General features: G+C 35.7%; 1 protein-coding gene across 1 annotated transcript; it reads left to right on the top strand.

Moving 5' to 3' along the window:
- Positions 1–2,748: 2,748 nt before the first annotated feature.
- On the top strand, positions 2,749–12,233 carry LOC107086380 (interferon-induced very large GTPase 1-like). Its single transcript, XM_015377272.1, has 4 exons — positions 2,749–2,884; positions 3,769–3,905; positions 6,359–11,048; positions 11,166–12,233. Exons 2-4 carry the CDS (start codon positions 3,863–3,865, stop codon positions 11,308–11,310), a joined length of 4,878 nt encoding a protein of 1,625 aa, XP_015232758.1. The 5' UTR covers positions 2,749–2,884; positions 3,769–3,862; the 3' UTR covers positions 11,311–12,233.
- Positions 12,234–19,143: the final 6,910 nt, after the last annotated feature.

A 19,143-nucleotide genomic window follows, 5' to 3' on the forward strand; every position in this document is an offset into this window, starting at 1 on the left:
CAGGTTATTACCGAAGTAACTTTTAAATCACTCCCCTAAAGCTGCACCAAGGGTACTATAGAAACCAGCTGCTAGATGAACTATAGTCTCAGTTTATTAGACACAATATTTTGCACCTGAACTTTGATAGAAACATTATTATTTTATATGTTCTTTGAAAAAAACATTGTAGATTGTGTCTAATTTTTACATCCGAAGCAATGGTTTTTAAGGGTATTTGAAGGTTATTTCTGCCAAGAGCAAAAATAATCTTATATCAACTAAACATTACTATACTGCACAAACTAGCAGCCTTTATGTACACCAAAGCCTACTGGGGTACAATATCCAGATTTAAATAGATGATAGCTCAAATTATTATTATTTTTTTTTAAATACACATAAAACTACATAGTGAGTCACTGTTGCATGATGTTTTTAAACAAACTTCACAGTTTGATCAACAGCATTTGAAGCCGCCTTTTTTTTTTATTTCTTAAAGGTCATGTGAAGGAGCTTGTTGTTTAGTGGTCATAATATTCAGCTGAATGTTGTACTGGGGAACTTGTCTTGCTATAACTGTGGTGCAGACCCCTTCAAAAATAATCCTTCAGCTAAAACTTGCTGCTTAACTTTTAACATGCTCTGTCTTAGACACAGAAAGCTGCTACGAGTAATTCATGAAACTGAAACTGAACTTAAAGTTATTCATGAATCAGCTTTAATGAGTTAGAATGCCTGTTAAGACTAACCTCTTCTGCTTTGCTGCTCCTTCGGCTGTGAGACACTGAGTGAACTTGCCAAGGCAAAGGCTGAGATACCATGTAAGGCAACGGCTCCTCTTGCTGTGCAAATTGGACTGCAATCTAAAAGCAGAAAAGATTTAGGTTACAAGTTATATCATAATATTTCAAATAGAAAACACAATTTATCAGGTATGGTTTGTAAGTATGGTTTGTGTATTTTCTTCATTTCCTTGAATTTTGGAAATGAAGCACCAGTGATTGAATGTCGAATTTTGTTGATAAAAGCCTGTTTTGACAAATCACAAAGATTTCAATGCTATTTCAATGATCGGGATTTAAAGTGACACCACTGACTGAAAGACAACACACAAGTGAAAGATTGCAGCCACACTGAAATTCAGTTCAGTAAGCAAACATAATTAGCTTACCGATTCTACAACTTTAACCATCACATACATGGCAGTTAGCATTGTGATCAACATCTTGACTTCTTTTGAGTCTTTAGTAATCCTTAAGGTCTTGGCTCTCTTTTCCCCTCCTCAGTCCAGCTAAGGAAAATTTAAAAGTCCGTGCAGAAATAAGTCTGAGCAATCAGGTATACAGTACAAGAAGAATTCTCAAGGGAAGGCAAGTGGAAGACAGTGTTGATAATGTCTCTCAGGCTAATGAAACATATATGCTTCAACCCTCCAGTCCCAGACACATAAGGGTAAGACTGCTAAAGAGCTTTGTAGGACAGAAATAGAGAAGCCATAATCTTTTCCTCTGCAGAGCACTTATCCCTCAGGTGTGCGTACAACTTTCCACTATTTGTGTCAGGTAAATGTTCAGGTGGAGCTTAAAAATGCAACAAAAAAAACCCCCAAAACAATAAGTATTGTTTAATTATAAGGCAAATATTTTGGTACCCTCATTAAAGAAAAGTAATAGCCCCTTACAATGGCATATACATAAAAGACATGTATATGTATATATTTCTGACAAGCAGGGGTGATGTTAGAATTATATGTATATATACTACCTGATAAAAGGATTTCTTTACTATAGAGTAGACTATTCTTATTAATTTAATGTTGAGCAAAATTCTAGTTATTATTTATCATGTCTATCTATGTATAAATATTTGCACACCCCCACTCACACATATATATACTGTGTCTAATAATGTTCACATGGTTTCAACAGGACCAGTACCTGTAATTCAGCCTCATTGGCTGCTTTCGCTTCAGTTGGCCACAAGGAGACACATTGCTTTGCTAGACTCACACAACATATTCTGTGTCTAGAAAGAAAAAGTGTCATCCTGTATACTATCCATTTGTATCCGTGTGGTTATTTTGTTGCTGTAGAAAACATGGGAATTTTTATTTTTTATGAACAATTTAAAATAGATGGTCAAATACCTGGTTATTCAAATAAATGCAACATCCAACTGGATACTATGCACAATCTGAGGCTTAATACCTGCTCAGCTGTAACATTAAACTAAAGCAGATAGTCAAAGCTTAATCATTTTTTCTACTTTGTAATCATTTGCATGCTTAAAGTGCCTCTTGATTTAGGAATAAGATCTCCCCCTTTTGGCACTCTCATCACATGCAAACTCCAATTTCATTAATTCTCTGTAAAATTATATGTTGTACCCACATTAAACAACCCCATATAATATATTTTATAACAACTCCCATTTAAGGTCAGGAAAAGATGAGTTACAGAAAAGAGAAAAGATTTATGTCAATTAAACTAAGCAGCATCATACAGCTCTGTAATAAGAGACGTGCATTTTCCAGTGACACATGCCAAAGTGCGTCATTGTCTCCAGCCTCGTTACTGACGCTAAAGGGAGATGATAACTCTTTTGGCAAGTGTCTAAATACTTTTCAGGTCTGTGAGACTGCAACCTGCTGTTATCAAGATCAAATGTCAAGCCTGTAATGTGAGGAATTTTTGCCTAAGCAGACAAACTGTCTTCTTGCACTTCCTGACTGTGTTCTATCAGTATGTGTGGGGGTGTGTATAATCATGATTTCATTCTTGTGCATTTAGAGAGGAGGGCAGACAAGTATTTTATCACTAAGCTGACAGGTATAAATGAACTTGTGAAAGGAGAACCAGATGTCTGGACTGTTTTTATGAAGCAGATGCACAAGAAATAAGAGGTAAGAATTTTCAAAAGATATTGTCAGAAATGAATTAACAATTAAGAATACAATGCAAAGTAATATATATATATATATATATAAGGTCCATATGCAGTTCTAGAAAAACAAAGAGCAGAAATTAACTGGGATTTTAGAGTAATAAGTAATAAAGTACAAAAACTCTCCAAACTTGTAAAATATTTCTGTAAAAGTACAATCATCTTGCAATATTCTTTAAAAGTTTTTGTAGACTATTTTTTACTAATTTTTAATGTACTCTTTTAATAAAGAAAATGAAGCTTTAAAAGTGCAAATAAACGTCCATGTTTTCTTCTGATACTTACATGCATGTATCTTAGGTAATAAATCAAATACTAAAGAAAAGCAGCTCAAAAACTAGTTAAACGTTGCTACATGTTCTTCTTTGGGTAACCAGTTTTTTTAGTTATCTTTTAATCTTTAGGTCAGGCTAAAATGAATTTGTGTCTGCATTGCATGCCTCTGTTGTAACAGATGAGAGTCAATTGTAGTAAAAATAAAAAAAAGAAAAGAAGTACATGCTCTCAGAGACATTCCACAGAGATAAAGGTCCAGTAAAACAGGTCACCTCCATTAGTTTAAATGAAAATACCTTTGATAATACATTGGGACCTGGCTGAAGTGTCATGATCACGCACACATTTCACATGGAAGATCTGTTTTTGAAAATCTTAATTTTTAGTTCAGCTTTAAGATCTCTGTTTTGAAACAAGAGCTTCTGATCATTGACCTAGTTTTCCTGATTTTAAATTGTTCTATTTAAACTTTGAACTGTTGTTAATAACTTGAAAACTTAGTAAACATTTTACCAACTTGTGGTTATTGCTGTGGCCCATTAATAGTTTTTTTATTTTATTTTACAGGATTCATGTCAGTTTTCCAGTCTTTGAGGATGTGCCTGATAAAGGAGTAAAGTCTTATTCAAAACAGAGAGTGAGGAAACCCGGAGGATTTGTGATGTCTTCCCTGCGGGTTAAAAGGTTGAGTAGCAAGAAGAAAAGTATGTTTATTCAACATTCATTCCCTCTGGGGTAGCTCAAGTTAAGAATCAAACTGTTGTCATTAATTGGCTCTATTTTAGTTAGTTTGGGAAAGTCAGAATCAATTTTATCATAAAAAAAATCCTACCAGCTCTATTATTATGGAAAAAGGTTAGGATTGAAAGTGAATGGGTATTTTAATTATGGGCATAAAGACTTAATTAACTTTATATGAACTCTAAAACAGGCAGGGAGTGTGTAAAACCAAAAATATGCCTGTTTTACCATGAAATATTTTAACACGAAGGTGTATCTGGACAGCATCTTTTATTTTAATATGCTGCATTTCCACTGTTATTAATCGCAGCATTGACCCTTCAACAAAAACAAAAACATACTATAACAGAAACAACTGAAGTAAAACATCTACATATTTTATCATCCTCTCAAATGTAAAAAACTTTTTCCATTTTCAACATGAATGGTGCTTTTATTTTGGCTGAAAGATGCCAAATAATTGTATTTATCTTGTTTAGACTAACCAATAGTATCTCACTTTTAACTGTAAATGAACTTTATTTTAACATCAGGCTAAAATGTAATATTTATCAAATTCTAGTTGACTTCATTCAACTTTCTTAAGAAATATTAAAATGTTTCAATATCTCTGTATTATCAGGTCTATTGTACTTAACGCCATAGAAAATTATGATTATTTGCAATATGAACGTGAAAATAACCATATAAAAAGCAAATGGCTACTTATCAACTGATGCTCACAAGCAGGCATAAAAGATAGTATATTTGTCTGACTCTTATTTTTTAAGTTGCAAGAAAATGTAAGTTAGATTTTACAGTCAGAGTTGTTTATATTATATATATATATATATATATAGAATGCACAATGCAAAATACAGCATTAGGGAAAAAATGGTTTATTAATTCTGCAGCCCTGTCTCTGGTTTCTTCAAATTTCAGTCTCTAAGGTAGACAGACCAATCCATTATTTTAATTGTGCTTGCCACAAGAAAAAATAAGGATGTTGTTACAGGTTTAATCTTGGGTTTACTGTTCAGACCATTAGGAACAGCAGACAATTATTTACAGTAAGCTGACCACTTCTATAGCCCCAGATGACTGGAAATAAAATGATCTAAAATGCACAGGAAAGGAGGGAAGTGTTTGAATAGTATCACAGTAATATTAGTTGTTTTTAAGTGTTTTCATATTATTGGACTTTGATTTAAAAATAGCCAGCATGAATTAATGTACTGTTTAGTGTGTTGAAGCCAATTTCTCAGCAACAATAGTATTAGAACTTTGATATCTTTGCAAGAGATGTACCAAAAAAATGTTTTTACCAAAAAAAAAATCAGAGTAAATAGGGAATAAATGTTTATCCAATACCAATACCTCAATCCAATGTTTTGTTTTTTTTAGAATAGGATGTTGAAGATACATGTGTATGAATTAGACATGTTTTGATTTATATATGGTATCATCGACCATATATTTTTTATATCCTGTTCTTTATTGATAATATTTTATTCATATTGAGTTGTGCTTGTTATTCAGTGATTGAACATGTTGCCTGCACTATAAGCTCACTAAAACTGGTGGGTCTGCAAAACAGTATGTTTGTGTTTAGTGACCAATATAGCAATACAGGTCAAATTCCTGAACTTCAGATTTCTAAACTATACCAGTCATATCATATGAAATTGTCAACAGTTGATAGCATAGTTTTTATCCTGCCCATTCAGCAATGGGAGGATTATATGTTAGGACAATCAGGTGTGCAATAAGGGTTCAATTGGGCACAGGAGCAAAAGCTAATCTCTACCACATGAATAGCTTGGTCAGTGTCAATAATGAATTCAGTCATCCATCTATGAATTGTTTTGACATATAGCTGTTGTGTGGGCACTTATTCAACTAAGGAAGCCCACTTAATGGTTTTTCTTGAATTGAAAAGGGCTAACTTGGTTGCTTTAATTTTCAAAATTAAAATAGTTTTAAACTTGCAAAGATTTATGAGATATTGCATGAAAAAAATTCAGTGACAGTAATGAATGACTTAAAAGAATAAGCAGGTTGATCATAGAGCTCAAGAGTTGAGTGTGATACACTTCTATATTTCCTAATAATTAACTTTAGTCCATGTTTTGGATTGGAGCATCTTTTGTAATTTGTTTATACACAACAGAAACAATATTTTACACTAAATGTAATTTGAAATGATATTGAACATATATAAAACCTCAATCAAGAGAATTTATTCAAATTATGTCCTTTTGATTACCTATTAGAAAGCATTTTTTAAATAAATGTAATGATATTATTCAGTTTAAATTTGAAAAGTTACAAATTCTTCTAATTTATAATTCAATTTATAATATATTCTTTAATAAATAATAATAATAAGTTTTCTTTTTTGTTGTTTTTTTGTTGTTTTGTTTTTTTATGGAATTAGGACCTCAGACGGGCAATGCAGTGGCAGAGACTCTGCAAATGCTTGGCCTGGAGGCCTACAGCACAAAACAACTTGACTCGGCATCAGTGTTAAACATCACTACATGGGTTCTTGAGAACAAACAACCTCTTGAGCTTAAGGATTTACCAAATGCTTTTCTTAGACGTCTTTGGCTGCTCAGTGAAGATGCCCGGAGCTCATGTTGCCAGCCTCAGGTTGACCCTGTAAATAGTTATGGCAAACTACCTGAGGAAAACCTCTGCAGCTCTGAGGAAAAGATGCAAAGAGCAATCAACCCCCTTGATCTGATCACATCTGTATTTTTATCCGCTGACACATTTCTTCAACAGGAGATAACTGTGCGCATGATGCAATGCAAGTTTGCTGTGCCTTTAGTCCTACCAAATGCTGATCCAGAAAAGCCCAGTCAGTTTCTTCTTTGGCCTTCAAGAGGTGTTGTGGGGCAATGGAAATCTCACTCTATGGAACAAAACAGCAGAATACAAGACAGCAATTTGGCAAGCACGCCCATGCCAATTGTTTCTTGTGTAAAGCTTGGCAGATGCAGTATCTCAAAGTCACAGGTACTTAACTATGTTCTTAAGGGGCCTAAATCAAGCAGTGACACATTCATACACAGGGACATGGATGGAGGGCAAGTTCCCCGAAGAATCGCCAACGGTCTAGTGGAAATTGGATGGTACCTCCCCACTGGAGTAATTGACATAGATGTTTACCCCAGCCCTTTTGTCATCTGCAATTTACGTGGTGATGGCAGCAATCATGAGAGTTGTCTTAAACTTTTGTGTCAAGCATCGTCAGCTCTTATAATCTTATGTGGAGATTTTAAGGAGAAAGAAATCCATCTCCTAAAATATTGCAAAGAAATGGCAAGTAAACTAATCCTAATTGATGTGCAGAGTACAGAAAGAGAATTGACCTCAATTACAGGATGTGTTGGGCAGAACCTTGAAGAGTATCTAGGGCTTCCCAACGGGGCTGTGATTAGAGGGAGTACTTTTAGTGAAGAAGAAGTTGCCAAGAATTTTTGTGAAATCCTTCAACATTGGGCACCAGATAATCTAAAACCTGTCACACTTGAGGCAGCAGCAAAATTAGCATTAGACTTGGGCCTAATAATGGATGAAGGCTCAGTCTGTAAGAAAGCAATGGCTACAGTGGAAGAAGTGCTAAAAGGGTTAGATGCAGGGTCAGTTGAATTTCAGCAGGAACAGCTGCCTTTGCAGGGGAATTTGTGGAGCAAACTAGGAGATCTAGATAGGGAGGAAAGCAAACTGAGAAAATTAGGGACAGAACCTGAACCCCAACTTCTAAAAGAAAAAAAAGACATATTGGCAGAGTTAAGCAGTTACAAAATAAAGCCAGCTATGAAAATTTTTATAGATGCTCTTCTCACAAAGGACAAAATTGAGAGGAATTATTTCCTTACTTGGCTAAAACTGAGGCTTCATCTGATACAAACAGAAAAAATAAACAGGTCGCAAGAGTCAGGGCCACAAAAACCAAAACATCTGGAAAACCATGAAAGTGAACCTGTTATCAGTATAGATAGTGTAAGTTTCTGTACAGATTCACTATCTCAGGAGGAAGCGAAGGTAGAACAAGAAAACACTCAAAGGGAAAATGTCCAATGTGGTGAAAAAGTGCAGCCTAATTTACCTTATGCAGAAGAGTCTATAACAGATGTATCATCTACTACCAAACAACGATTGTACTGCAAAGAGTCCTTTGAAAATTCCAACGCCTTTAATCCACAGGGTCTTCAGCCAAAAACGTATACATTAAGCATTGAGCACTTTTTCAGAGAGATGGGTCTGATTTTTGAGTTTACACACATGAGTAAGGGTCAGAATGTGATGCGTTTGCCCAATCTAACAGCAGATCTACTTCTCTCTGGGGTTCCTTTGGAACTAATGGATGGAGATTCAGTAAACATCCCTATGTGCTGGCTTGGTTGCGTCTTTGCAGAGCTGAAACGCTGCCTACGTCAAGCGCAGTTAAGGACTAGAGTACTGACAGTTCTTGGTAACCATTATGCCAGAAATGCGGAAGTTTTATCAGGATTGTTTGGAGTTAAACTCCCAGAAGGATGGAGAGGAACAAACAAAGGGATGTATTTGGTTGTCCTAAATCTTCCTGATGATCTCCGAAAAGAATTTGATTTTGATGTTCTTTTTTTAACTGATGTGGAAGGCCTTGGCTTTGTCTCAAGAGAAATTAAAAAAGATACATTGATTCAGGACAACATAATGGCCACAGTTGCAGTGGGACTAAGTGATGTTGTACTCCAAAACATTTCTCCTCCTGCTGGCAATGAGTTTGAGACAACATTTAACATCATGGTCAATGCTCTCCTATGTGCAAAAGAACGCAGTGCATTCCCCATCTGCCAAATCCTAACCCAGGATGAGGGTATAAACTGTGTTTTACAGGCCTCACAATTAAGGCGTGTTTGCAAGATTCTACAGACTCAAGAAAAAAGTGATATTAATAATCTCCATGCGTTAAATCCAAACAGCACCACATTTGTGAGAGGACCATGGCCCAATATTTGTCTTCCAGAAAAAGTTGAAAAACAATACAGTGAAGATGTGCTCAAACTTAAAGAAAAGCTATTTGGAGCTCTAAAAAGGAGTGCAAACAAGTCTGAAGCCTCAGATTTTATTGGACGCTTGTGTGAGGTGTGGGAAGTAGTAAAAAGTGATTTATTCTCCCATAGTCTACAGAATATTGACATTGCTTTAGTCTTTGCTTTGCTCTGCATAGAATTTTCCCAATGGGAGAACAGTCTTTTGGAAAACATTGAGGACTGGTTAATGGGGGCAACAAAGAAGATATTTCTCACCAAGGCATTAGATGCTACTGCTCAAAATGTAACCCTGAATGAGTTGAAGAAAGAAGCTGGAGAGGAAGTAAAATCAGAAGTCAACAAACTCAAATCTAAAGCAGAAAGCTACATGACAACGGAAGAAATTCTCAAAGCAAACTCTAAGAGATTCTGGCCAATTCTACAGAACAACATAGGCAACCTCCAGGAAAGAGTAACTGAAGAGGTCATGCAAAAGTTAGAGACAATCAATGAGTCGCACTGTTCTTTCAATCAGATAAAAAATTTTGAAAAATCGCTAGAAACTGAGCAGGAATTCAAGTTACTTGCACTAGTGGAGACAAGCAAATCAACCAATCTTCTTCTTCAAGATAATGTATTAGAAGAGGAGTTTGAGATTGTGTGGAAGAAAACATTGTCCAGTTTCGATTTCAGGCCTTCAGAAACAGATGACATTAGTGCAAGGGTGAGAAATGTTTTGAGGCAGAATCTAATCAGTCGAGACCTCCATAAACACATGCAAAAACTTGACGCTGTTGGCCAAATTGCGACTTCAACCTTCCAAATATGTGACGACCATTTTGGGTATCGCAGCCGAATGAAGCATATGTTTGAAGATAACAACAAACAACAGAAATTAGAAGCTCAAAGGGTAGCAAGTGAAATCATTGAAGAGTACAAACAGTTTACTGCTAATAAATGTAGCTTAGCAGCAGATTTCTCTGATACTTATATCACTGAGCTGTTAGAAATGATTGAAAATGGTTTGAAGGAAAAAACACTGGAAATCAGATCGGCTTTTGAAGTGGATTTAAAAATATATCTCTGTAATGCAGCATGCCAAGAGTTTCAGAAACTACATGACCGCTTTGCAAAAGACAGTGAATTGCTAACATATATCTCTGAAAACAAGAACAAGTATGAAGCAGAGTTCATTTACCAGTTTAGAAAACGAGACCAGTGCTACAGGGTGGCCAAAGCATTCATATCCATGGTAATCAAACCATTCGTCTTAGAATATATCAATCAATCACTAGGGGTGGATATAGCAAATGAGATTAAATCTAAAGCTCAACAGTATCAGTCTCCACATGCCTTCCAACGATACATACTGGAAGATCTGATTAAAGAAGACTGCTTTGAAAGGTTTGTAGAATATTTGGTGTCCTATGAAGACTTCAGACTAAGGAAGATTCAGGAGACAGTAGTTGCTCACCTATCTGATACAACTATTCTTAGTAGAACAAAGCAACAGAGACTTGGAGAAATTATAGGAAAGATAGCAGCTGCAATTAGTCAAACCGAAGAATGTACCGGGGGGGTGCTCAGTGATACAAAGCCACTGCTGGAACGAGTCTGTCTTATTTTGAGGAGAGATGTAAACCTTGATGTTGAGAAAGAGCTTCTAAATGGCCCCCTCTTTAGCATCACAACAGAATGGGGTCGCTTTGTCAAATGTTTAATTGAGCTACTTGCCACAATGCGTTTAGAACTTGGCAAGCGATTCAATCAAAATGTGGATGTACTTGGGGTTCTCGCTGACCTTCCAGTTCAGCCCCAGGACATCCTTCTTCAAACAGTAAGAGGCTGTGACAAAAGATGTCCTCTTTGCAAAGCTCCTTGTGAGGAAGAAAAGATTGGACATGAGGTCCACAGCTCTCTGCTCCATAGACCCAAAAACCTGCTGCCTCATGACCTCAGTTCTCCACCTCATCTCAGTTGCCCAGACACCAGCAAAGACGCATATAGCAAATTCATGATATGCAATAATCTTCCTTTCCAAGATCCAAACTGGAGAAATGGCTCTGATGACCTAAACAACAAGGCCAACATCTACTGGAGGTAATATCTGTGTTTATCATCCCTTGTTTTCCTTTAAGTTAACATTGCATTTCTCTTATGTATATTTCTTCACCAACTACAGATCCAGTAACAAGTATTCTGCTATCACATTCATAGGTATGTGTTGGTGAGATTCAATGACAAATTTGCAGCAGAATTCAAGCAAGAACAAGCAACGGTTCCGGAGGATTGGAATCAAATCACAATGGAGGAGGCATTGGACAGTTTAAATACAGTATTTTCTAGAAAAGAGAGCAGCTGAAATCTGACATCAGTTTATTTTTTTTATTATTTAAGTAATTAATGGAGTCATATCCATCCATAATACCTTTAATTAGTTTTGAATATAACTTTTTATTTTTAATGAAAACATGTAGATTGGTTTAAACTTGAATGGTATTTTTATATTCAATTTTTAAAGTTAAATATATTTTACATTGTTTTTTTTATCCTTCTCTCTTTATTATCATAAATAAAAACTAGATGGTTAGATATGTCACTGTACATAGAAAAAAAAACCCAACAAACTTAAGCACACTTTCAAAATGTGGATTGGTGAGCACTATACTTTTTTTGCCAGAGGTTATATAAAAAAAAGATTTTAATTACATTAAGTTTTTGTAACTTTTACATTTTTTATGTCTTTCTTTGTTAAATAATCATCTGAATGATAACTCTTTACTTTATGTAACTTTTCAGTCAATTTTGCTCTATTATTGTTTTGAACAAATGTATTTCATTTTCATTACTTTACTTGTCTGCTATAAGTATAACTTAGATGTTTCACATTTTTGCAGCTTGAAATAGTATATTGTTTCATTTATGCGGATTTTCATTGATTCCCCTCAATTTTGTATTAAAATCAAGTATCCCAATAGTGACAAGAGTAATACAGTACTACCTAAAACAATAAGAAATTACCTGCATGTTAAATAATATACAACATAAAAACCAAACTTAACTGAAACCACAAACTACTAAATAGTTGTATTATCATTGTCTTCCTCGCTTTGGATTTCGTTTAGATTTGTTTTAATAACATTTTGCTGCACTGTGCTTTTTTCTCAATGTAACCTCATTTAATGCTATTTGTTCGATAGTTATGTGAATATGTTTACATTCTCATTTTAACGTCTTTAATGTTTAAATGTAGTTGTGTTAAGTATTTTGATCTACAAGGCTTTGTAAAACTAACATTATAATTAAAGATTGATTGTAACATATGTCATGGTACTTCGCTTGCTTCTTTTAATGTCGTCTGAAAACTTTCAAAAAATTAAAGATATAATTTTTTTATTTGTTCTGCATAAAAAGCTCTATCTATAAACAGTGACTTGAGAAATTAAGTTACAGATAAATGTCATAGACTGTTTAAAAGGCCAGTGATTTTAGTGCATCAAAGAAGAAACAAATGCTTTGTTTAAATCCACAAGAGGGCGATGTAAGCTAAAAAAAAATATAAAAGTCATTAACAGCTCTTGGAAAATATTAAAACAAACATGGAAGAGAATGTATCACTATCATGTCTCCAAACCTAATGCATTATTATCTGTGAGCATATTTTTATTTACTGTTTATTAAAAGAAATTAAATTAGACATATTCAATTAAAATGTCTGCTTATTTTAAAGGTTCAAATTAAATGTTATGTTAAACATATTTCATACCAGTATATCTGAATAAAAAAGCTATAGCATTTCATTATGGCTTACACACCATTACTAAAAGCTCACTTGGAGGTCTTCTTTCTGTCCTACAAACGTTCTATTGATACAGAAAACAACAGAGACCAATATGGATAAAGGGACTTCTCTATCAAATCTCTCTGTGGTCTCTAACTTGTTTGCAGTATGTAGACTGTAGTAAAGGGTTATATTTAACGAATTAACCCAAAAATAATGAAAACTTAAGAAAAAAGTACTTTTCCAGTATTACTTTTTTCACTTGGTCCTATGTGAAGCTGTAGGTCTAAATGTAGGTCTAAATATAATGCTCTAGTTACACACTTATCAATACTTTAATTTGTCTAAGCTCTGAAACATTGTATTCTGTTACTCTCACACCTCAAATTAGCTCACAACTGACATCAATATCACAACCAATTCCATATATGGTGTTCATTGTTCAACCATCGTTCAACCCTGGCTCTGTCATAAATAGCCAGCCAACTGTCACCACATGCTGCCTGTGATACACAGTTTTACCCGTTTTAAATCAAGCGAGTGGGAGTAAACAGAATGCCTGATTACACAGCGACAGACGACCTGAAAATTAAACACATGATTTATCTTCTGCCTTCTTGTTTCCTTTTGTTTCTATTGGGATGCTTGATTTTAAAACCAAATTGGGGGGAATGAATGACCTGCGAAAATGAAAAATATACAATTTCATGGGTAGCCCACTTCTCCCACCGAAGAAGTGGGCTAATTTTCAATTAAATATAAGAAAAGGCTCTGGCCAATTAAATAGAAAAGGTCATAGTATTAACAGTCAATAATAGAAGAACAATTTGCATGACAAATCACTAATTGTTATTGAAGATGAGAATAGCTTTAGCAAGCATGATTTATATGAAAAGTTTCTTATGGATGACCTACTTTATGTATGAGAATTTCATATCTCCTTTTTTGTATATGGTCCTGTAAGGCAAAGGACTATGGAGTTGGCAGTCATTATCTTTTACAGTAAATAAATAGGCCTTTTCTCCGGCTTTACCCACCTCTCTTACTGACTACTGTATAAATCAAAGCTCTGTTTGTTGTTATTATATAATTTTTTTAGTATAATAATGATTTTGTATTAGTATAATAATCTTGCTATACAGCAAAGCTTTAAAAAAAAAACACTGTATATGGTAGATATACAGTATATCACACAGTAATAGCCTAGCTCATACAATCTCTGTCAAATAAAAAGTAATTAAAAAAGAATTAATGGGTGACTGCAAGACCCTAGAGCCGATCAATCTATAATATTTAATTTGGACTATCATGCATGTTTGTTTGATCTATTTCTGTGTTTTCTTCCTGTTTTTTTTTAAAGCAATGACACAATCTTAATTGAAATGTATTTGCTTAAGACCTGTGTCCTTATTACTTGGGGTGTTCTCTAAGTTAGCATATGTACGAAATCATAGGAAACAACAGCACACAACGCCTGAGCTAACAGAAACATCTGTATACTACAGCTCAAATAAAATCCTCGAACAAGATTTATGTTGTCACTGCTGTTGGGCTGATCTGGTAACCTGACTTACAGAGTATATCAAGAAAATAAGACGGCTTCCAGCTGTTAATTTAACCTATTGAAAATGGACAATGGTGAACAACTATTCTTTAGTCATGGTGACGAACTTGAGCATTTGTGAAGCTGAAGCTTAACTGAGCGTGAGTTAGGAGCTAATTTACTTGCATATCTCAAAATTGACACTTTTGCCTGTAAGAAATTGGCTAAAGAAGAGATTAATACCTCTCTGGGCTTCATGTCACAGGAAAACAAACACATTGGCAAATGAACTGAGGCCTAATGGGGCTGCTGGAGCAGGGATATCTTTCCTACTCTATATCTGGTAGGGGCTTAGCCCCAGGTAAGATGCTTTACTGCATGTGTATTGCTTGCTCATAAAAACTGGGTGTGTCTTGGCCCCCCCACACAGCTGAGAACAGCAAAAACCACAGCACAGAGGATTTCTCTCTCTCTCCTTAAAAAAGTGCCCAGGGGTTCAGATTGAAAGAGGACACCACCATGGAGACCCAGGCTCAGGGCCCAGATCCCCAGAACGAACAAGGCTAAGTCGTGATGAATGACGTTCTATAACCGAACTGCTACAAAACAGGCAGTTTGCAACATTTTTCTCTGAGTTTCAGAACTTGCAGTCGGACTGGAGGTGAAAGCCACCTAAAGAAGCCTTTTCCTTGGTGTGAGGCGCATGGGACAATGGACAACCCCTTGCTGTGAGCCTGCCCTGCTAAGCTGCTAAGTGCTCGGGCAAACTCAAACCTTCCAAAACAGACAATGACAGAGGTTTGCAGGTCTGACACAGTTAGGGACAGAATCTAGTTGAACAATATATCTTTTGATGATTTTGATCATTTCATGTGTTTACTGATGAGTAAATACAAAGCTAACAGGATGGATTGCATGCTATGCTATGCCACAATAATATTTGGAACAGTTGTTGAAGCTTGGACAAGCTTATTTCACTAAGGGTTTAAACACTGATATGACATTCATGTTCATGTGTTCCTCATACGCTTATTACATTTCGATTACCAAGTATGACCAAAAGTCATCTAATGGAATCCTCATGTCTATTCTCTGATAGCGATTTCAAAGAGAGTAAAGAATCATTAAACTAAAGGTTACTGGTTCCTGATTAAGCAAATCCTTTAATAAAACATTTCAAATCGATCTAAATTAGTGAAAATCTATTTTAATCACATCCCAAATTCTTCCAGATAAACTTTGGTTTTCAAACACAAAATTCATCTTAAACTGTAATATGGTTTTCAACCATGTTTCCCCTTCCTCTTTGTACATAGTAGTTTTGCTAAGCTGAGTTTCACTAGTTTTAGTCAAGAGTTTTGAAATATGAAATAATTGAAATATGTTTCACTTGAAGCTAAATGATTTTGTTTATAAACTGTTATATTTTGAATTGAAGTTGTGGTGAACTTATTTCATGTATGTGCAGAATTATCCGGTTGACCATGATTTCAGCACAAGTCACACTTTCATTTGTTGTTCTAACACACAGCCAATAGGGCGTGTGTTCATAAACAATATACGACAGTCTCAATGATATCTCATTAAAAAATATATTTGCCACCCCTCCTTGGGAGGGCATTAAACATCTTAAAGTATCACAACACCGTAATTCATTGCGAGTCGAAGCAAGCCGGCTGCTCTGTGCTGAGAGGAAAAATATAAATGGAGCTGAACAGTGGTGAATATTGTAAGTGCAGTTTAATATAATGCACATATGTGAATAGCTCCATCTGAAATTGATGAAAATAGTTGTTATAAATGGTTATTGATTCAGATATGTAGCGGGTAATGTTTGGTTAATTGAAAGGTTTTATCTGTCCCTGTGCAAATGGGTATGGATGATATAGAAGCACAGATTTCAATATCTCTGCAGTGTGGGGACTATAAATATGATATGCACAATAACGATACTATTGCTGAAACTCCTCGAAAATGTTATTAGCACCCAGAACAGTTAATTAGAACAGAAATTATCCAATCTTTGCCTCCTTTGTGTGTCAACTGTCACTGTTGCTAGGCGACACAGCACGTACGGTTGGGGAATGCCAGAGAAGGCTGGACCTGTTGGAAACCATTGCCAAAACTCTTCCAGCCTCCTTATTTTCACAGACCTCGAAAGACCCAGTCCAGGTAGTCCGGGTTCTTGCAGGATGCAGTCGCTGAAATTGAACACACCCTGTGTATGTAAGTGTTTGACTGACTACATACACTTATTTGTAGTTAACACCATCCCTACCAGAATAGTTTAATGCCTCCCAAATAATAAATCATGGATCACAGGTGAGCTATATACAGTAAGGAGAGAATAAAACAAAATGCGTCACAATGCCCTAATGGTGTCAGCCCAAGCCTCTCTGTGCGGAGCAGCTCTGTGGGATTTTACAGCACCCCTTTAGCCTTAGTGTGTCAAGGAAGGCTTCCTGGCTTGTTCTTTTTTTTTTTTTTTACTTTATTTGAGAAACTTACCTCTGCATTTAATTCATCCCCTTGGGGAGCAGTGGGCTGCTATCATGAGGTGGCAGTGTGGGGTTAAGGGTCTTGCTCAGAGATCTAGAGTGGCAGCCTGTGGGGAGTGGGGCTCAAACTCAGAACCTCAGGATTCCAAGCTCTATGCCCTAACTTGGCCGCCACTCCTGCCTTGTTCCAGTACCAAAGAAGACTCAACCAACAATCCTCAGTGACTAGAAAAGCCCTTATACACAACTGCATGAAGGTCCTAGAAAGACTTCTGTTTGTTCACTTTAGAAAACAAACAAGCAGCTATCAGGACCCCCTGCTGTTGGCTTCACACTGTGGAGATGGAGTTTAAGATACCATCATACACCTGCTTCAAAAACCCACTGTCATTAAGATAAGGCAGACAGCACTGTGAGGATCATATTCTTTTATTTCTCCAGAGCATTCAAAACAATCCAGCCTAACTTACTTTGTGAGAAACGTCAAAAGACTCAGGTGGAGGCATCAACAATGGAATGATCAAAGACTACCTGAAAAACAGACCACAGTTTGCAAGACTGAAGGGTCAACTGTCTAATCGAGTAGTTAGCAGCACAGGAGCACCACATTTCTCCTTACCCTGTACACCTCTGACTTCCAGGATAAGACAGAGTGCTATTATCTGAACAAACATTCACATGACTATGCAGTCATAGGGTGCATCAAAGATGGACAAGGAGCGGAGTACAGAGAGCTAGTGAACCACTTTGTGGCATGGTGTCAAAAAAATCATCTCATCCTAAATGTCAACAAAACAAGGAAGATTATTGTAGATTTAAAATGAAAAAGTAATAAGTTGAATCTTTTCAAGCGATTAACATGATGGGAAAAGAAGTGGAGGTGGTGGTGGAGGAGTATAAATACTTTGGTGTTCCCCCTGGACAAAAACTCAACTGGAGACGCAACTGAGAAGCTGTCTAAAAGAGTGGATAGAGCAGACTGTACTTCCCAAGGAAGCTTAGGATGTTGCATATCTTCTATAAGCCTGTTGCAGAGAGTGTGATATCGTCTGCCAACATCTACTGGGGTAACAGCATCAGCACAATTGACTTAAAGAAGGTCAACTAATAAAGAATGCTGGAATCTGCTTAGAGAACCTGTTCTTGGAACTCCTCTAGAATCTTTGTAGATGATTTCTCAAGAAATAATTTTTCATTAAGTGAAGAACATAATGGACAACAGTCAGCATCCTCTTCAGAAAGCTGTCAAACAACGGCAAAGTAACTTCAGTAAGAGGCTTCTCTAGTTCTGGTGCAAGACAGACCTCTACAGAAGGTCCTTTCTGCCTAAAGCTATGAACACCTACAGCATAATTACCTATGAGTTACTACAACATTTAATTTGCCTTAGGGATTAATAAAGCATTTTTAAATTGAACTGAAATTAAACTCCTTAAAATAATCTTACAAAATAAACTTATTTTGAAACCTCACCCATTATATTAAGTCATAATTATATAAATCATTAGCAATATTATCAAAAGCCAAATATTTCTTGAATGGAACAAACTTATCTGCTGTATTGTTCCTTGGTTGTCCATTTTATAAACAATGGCCTATGGGAAAATATTTATAAAACTAATCTCGATGCAGTATATTTATTTGTTCATGTGAATAAAGCCTATAAAGAGTATACAAAGCAATTTCCATAAATAAGAAAGCCTTAAATTTTGGGGTATTAGATGAATGTAGAACTGCACACTTTCTGTACAATAAAAAAAAAAAACACCAGTTCACATTTAGAGTTTATTTCAAAGGGAGGTTGTGTTTAGAATTTCTGGGTTTGTGACATGTTAAAAAAGCCAAAGGTTAAAACAAATGTTTAGCAGCATTATATTTCTGTTGTTGGAGTCAACACATGGAATAAACTAAATTCAAAATATGGTTTAATTATTATTATTATACAGTTAAAAATGTTAAAAGATAGAATGATAAAAAATCTGTTACAAATTAGGCTGATTGAAATATTTATGAAAGTGTAGTTTGGTACCTGCTATGGGTTGTAATTTGTGTAAAACATTGCACTGTAAAATATTTGCACTTTAGACCATAAATATTATTCTGTAGGGCATTGTGAATTACTTCATATTCTATCTTATTTTGTCAATGCTGAAATCAGCTTTGCATTCTGCTGATTCCTTTTCAGACATTGTGAAAATCACAGCATGATTGAGACTGTAAGTTTTTTATTTATTTATTTATTTAATTTATCTCATAGGTTGGGGTCTGAACTGCCCCCACTCCCAAACACATCTCAAGTCTCCGCTAAGTGCGGAGCCCATTCCCCCCGTCCTGCTCTCTCTCCGCTGGCTGGCGTCAGGGCTCGCCAGTGCA

This window comes from Cyprinodon variegatus, unplaced genomic scaffold (genome assembly GCF_000732505.1).
Source record: "Cyprinodon variegatus isolate N-32 unplaced genomic scaffold, C_variegatus-1.0 Scaffold150, whole genome shotgun sequence".
NCBI classification, from domain to species: Eukaryota; Metazoa; Chordata; class Actinopteri; order Cyprinodontiformes; family Cyprinodontidae; genus Cyprinodon; species Cyprinodon variegatus.

Excerpts from the sequence above, each read along its gene's own strand:
- LOC107086380 (XM_015377272.1), top strand. The coding sequence starts at position 3,863 with ATGTCTTCCCTGCGGGTTAAAAGGTTGAGTAGCAAGAAGAAAA. Across the intron at positions 3,906-6,358 it reads GTTGAGTAGCAAGAAGAAAA|GACCTCAGACGGGCAATGCA; the intron begins GTATGTTTATTC and ends TTATGGAATTAG. Across the intron at positions 11,049-11,165 it reads AAGGCCAACATCTACTGGAG|GTATGTGTTGGTGAGATTCA; the intron begins GTAATATCTGTG and ends TCACATTCATAG.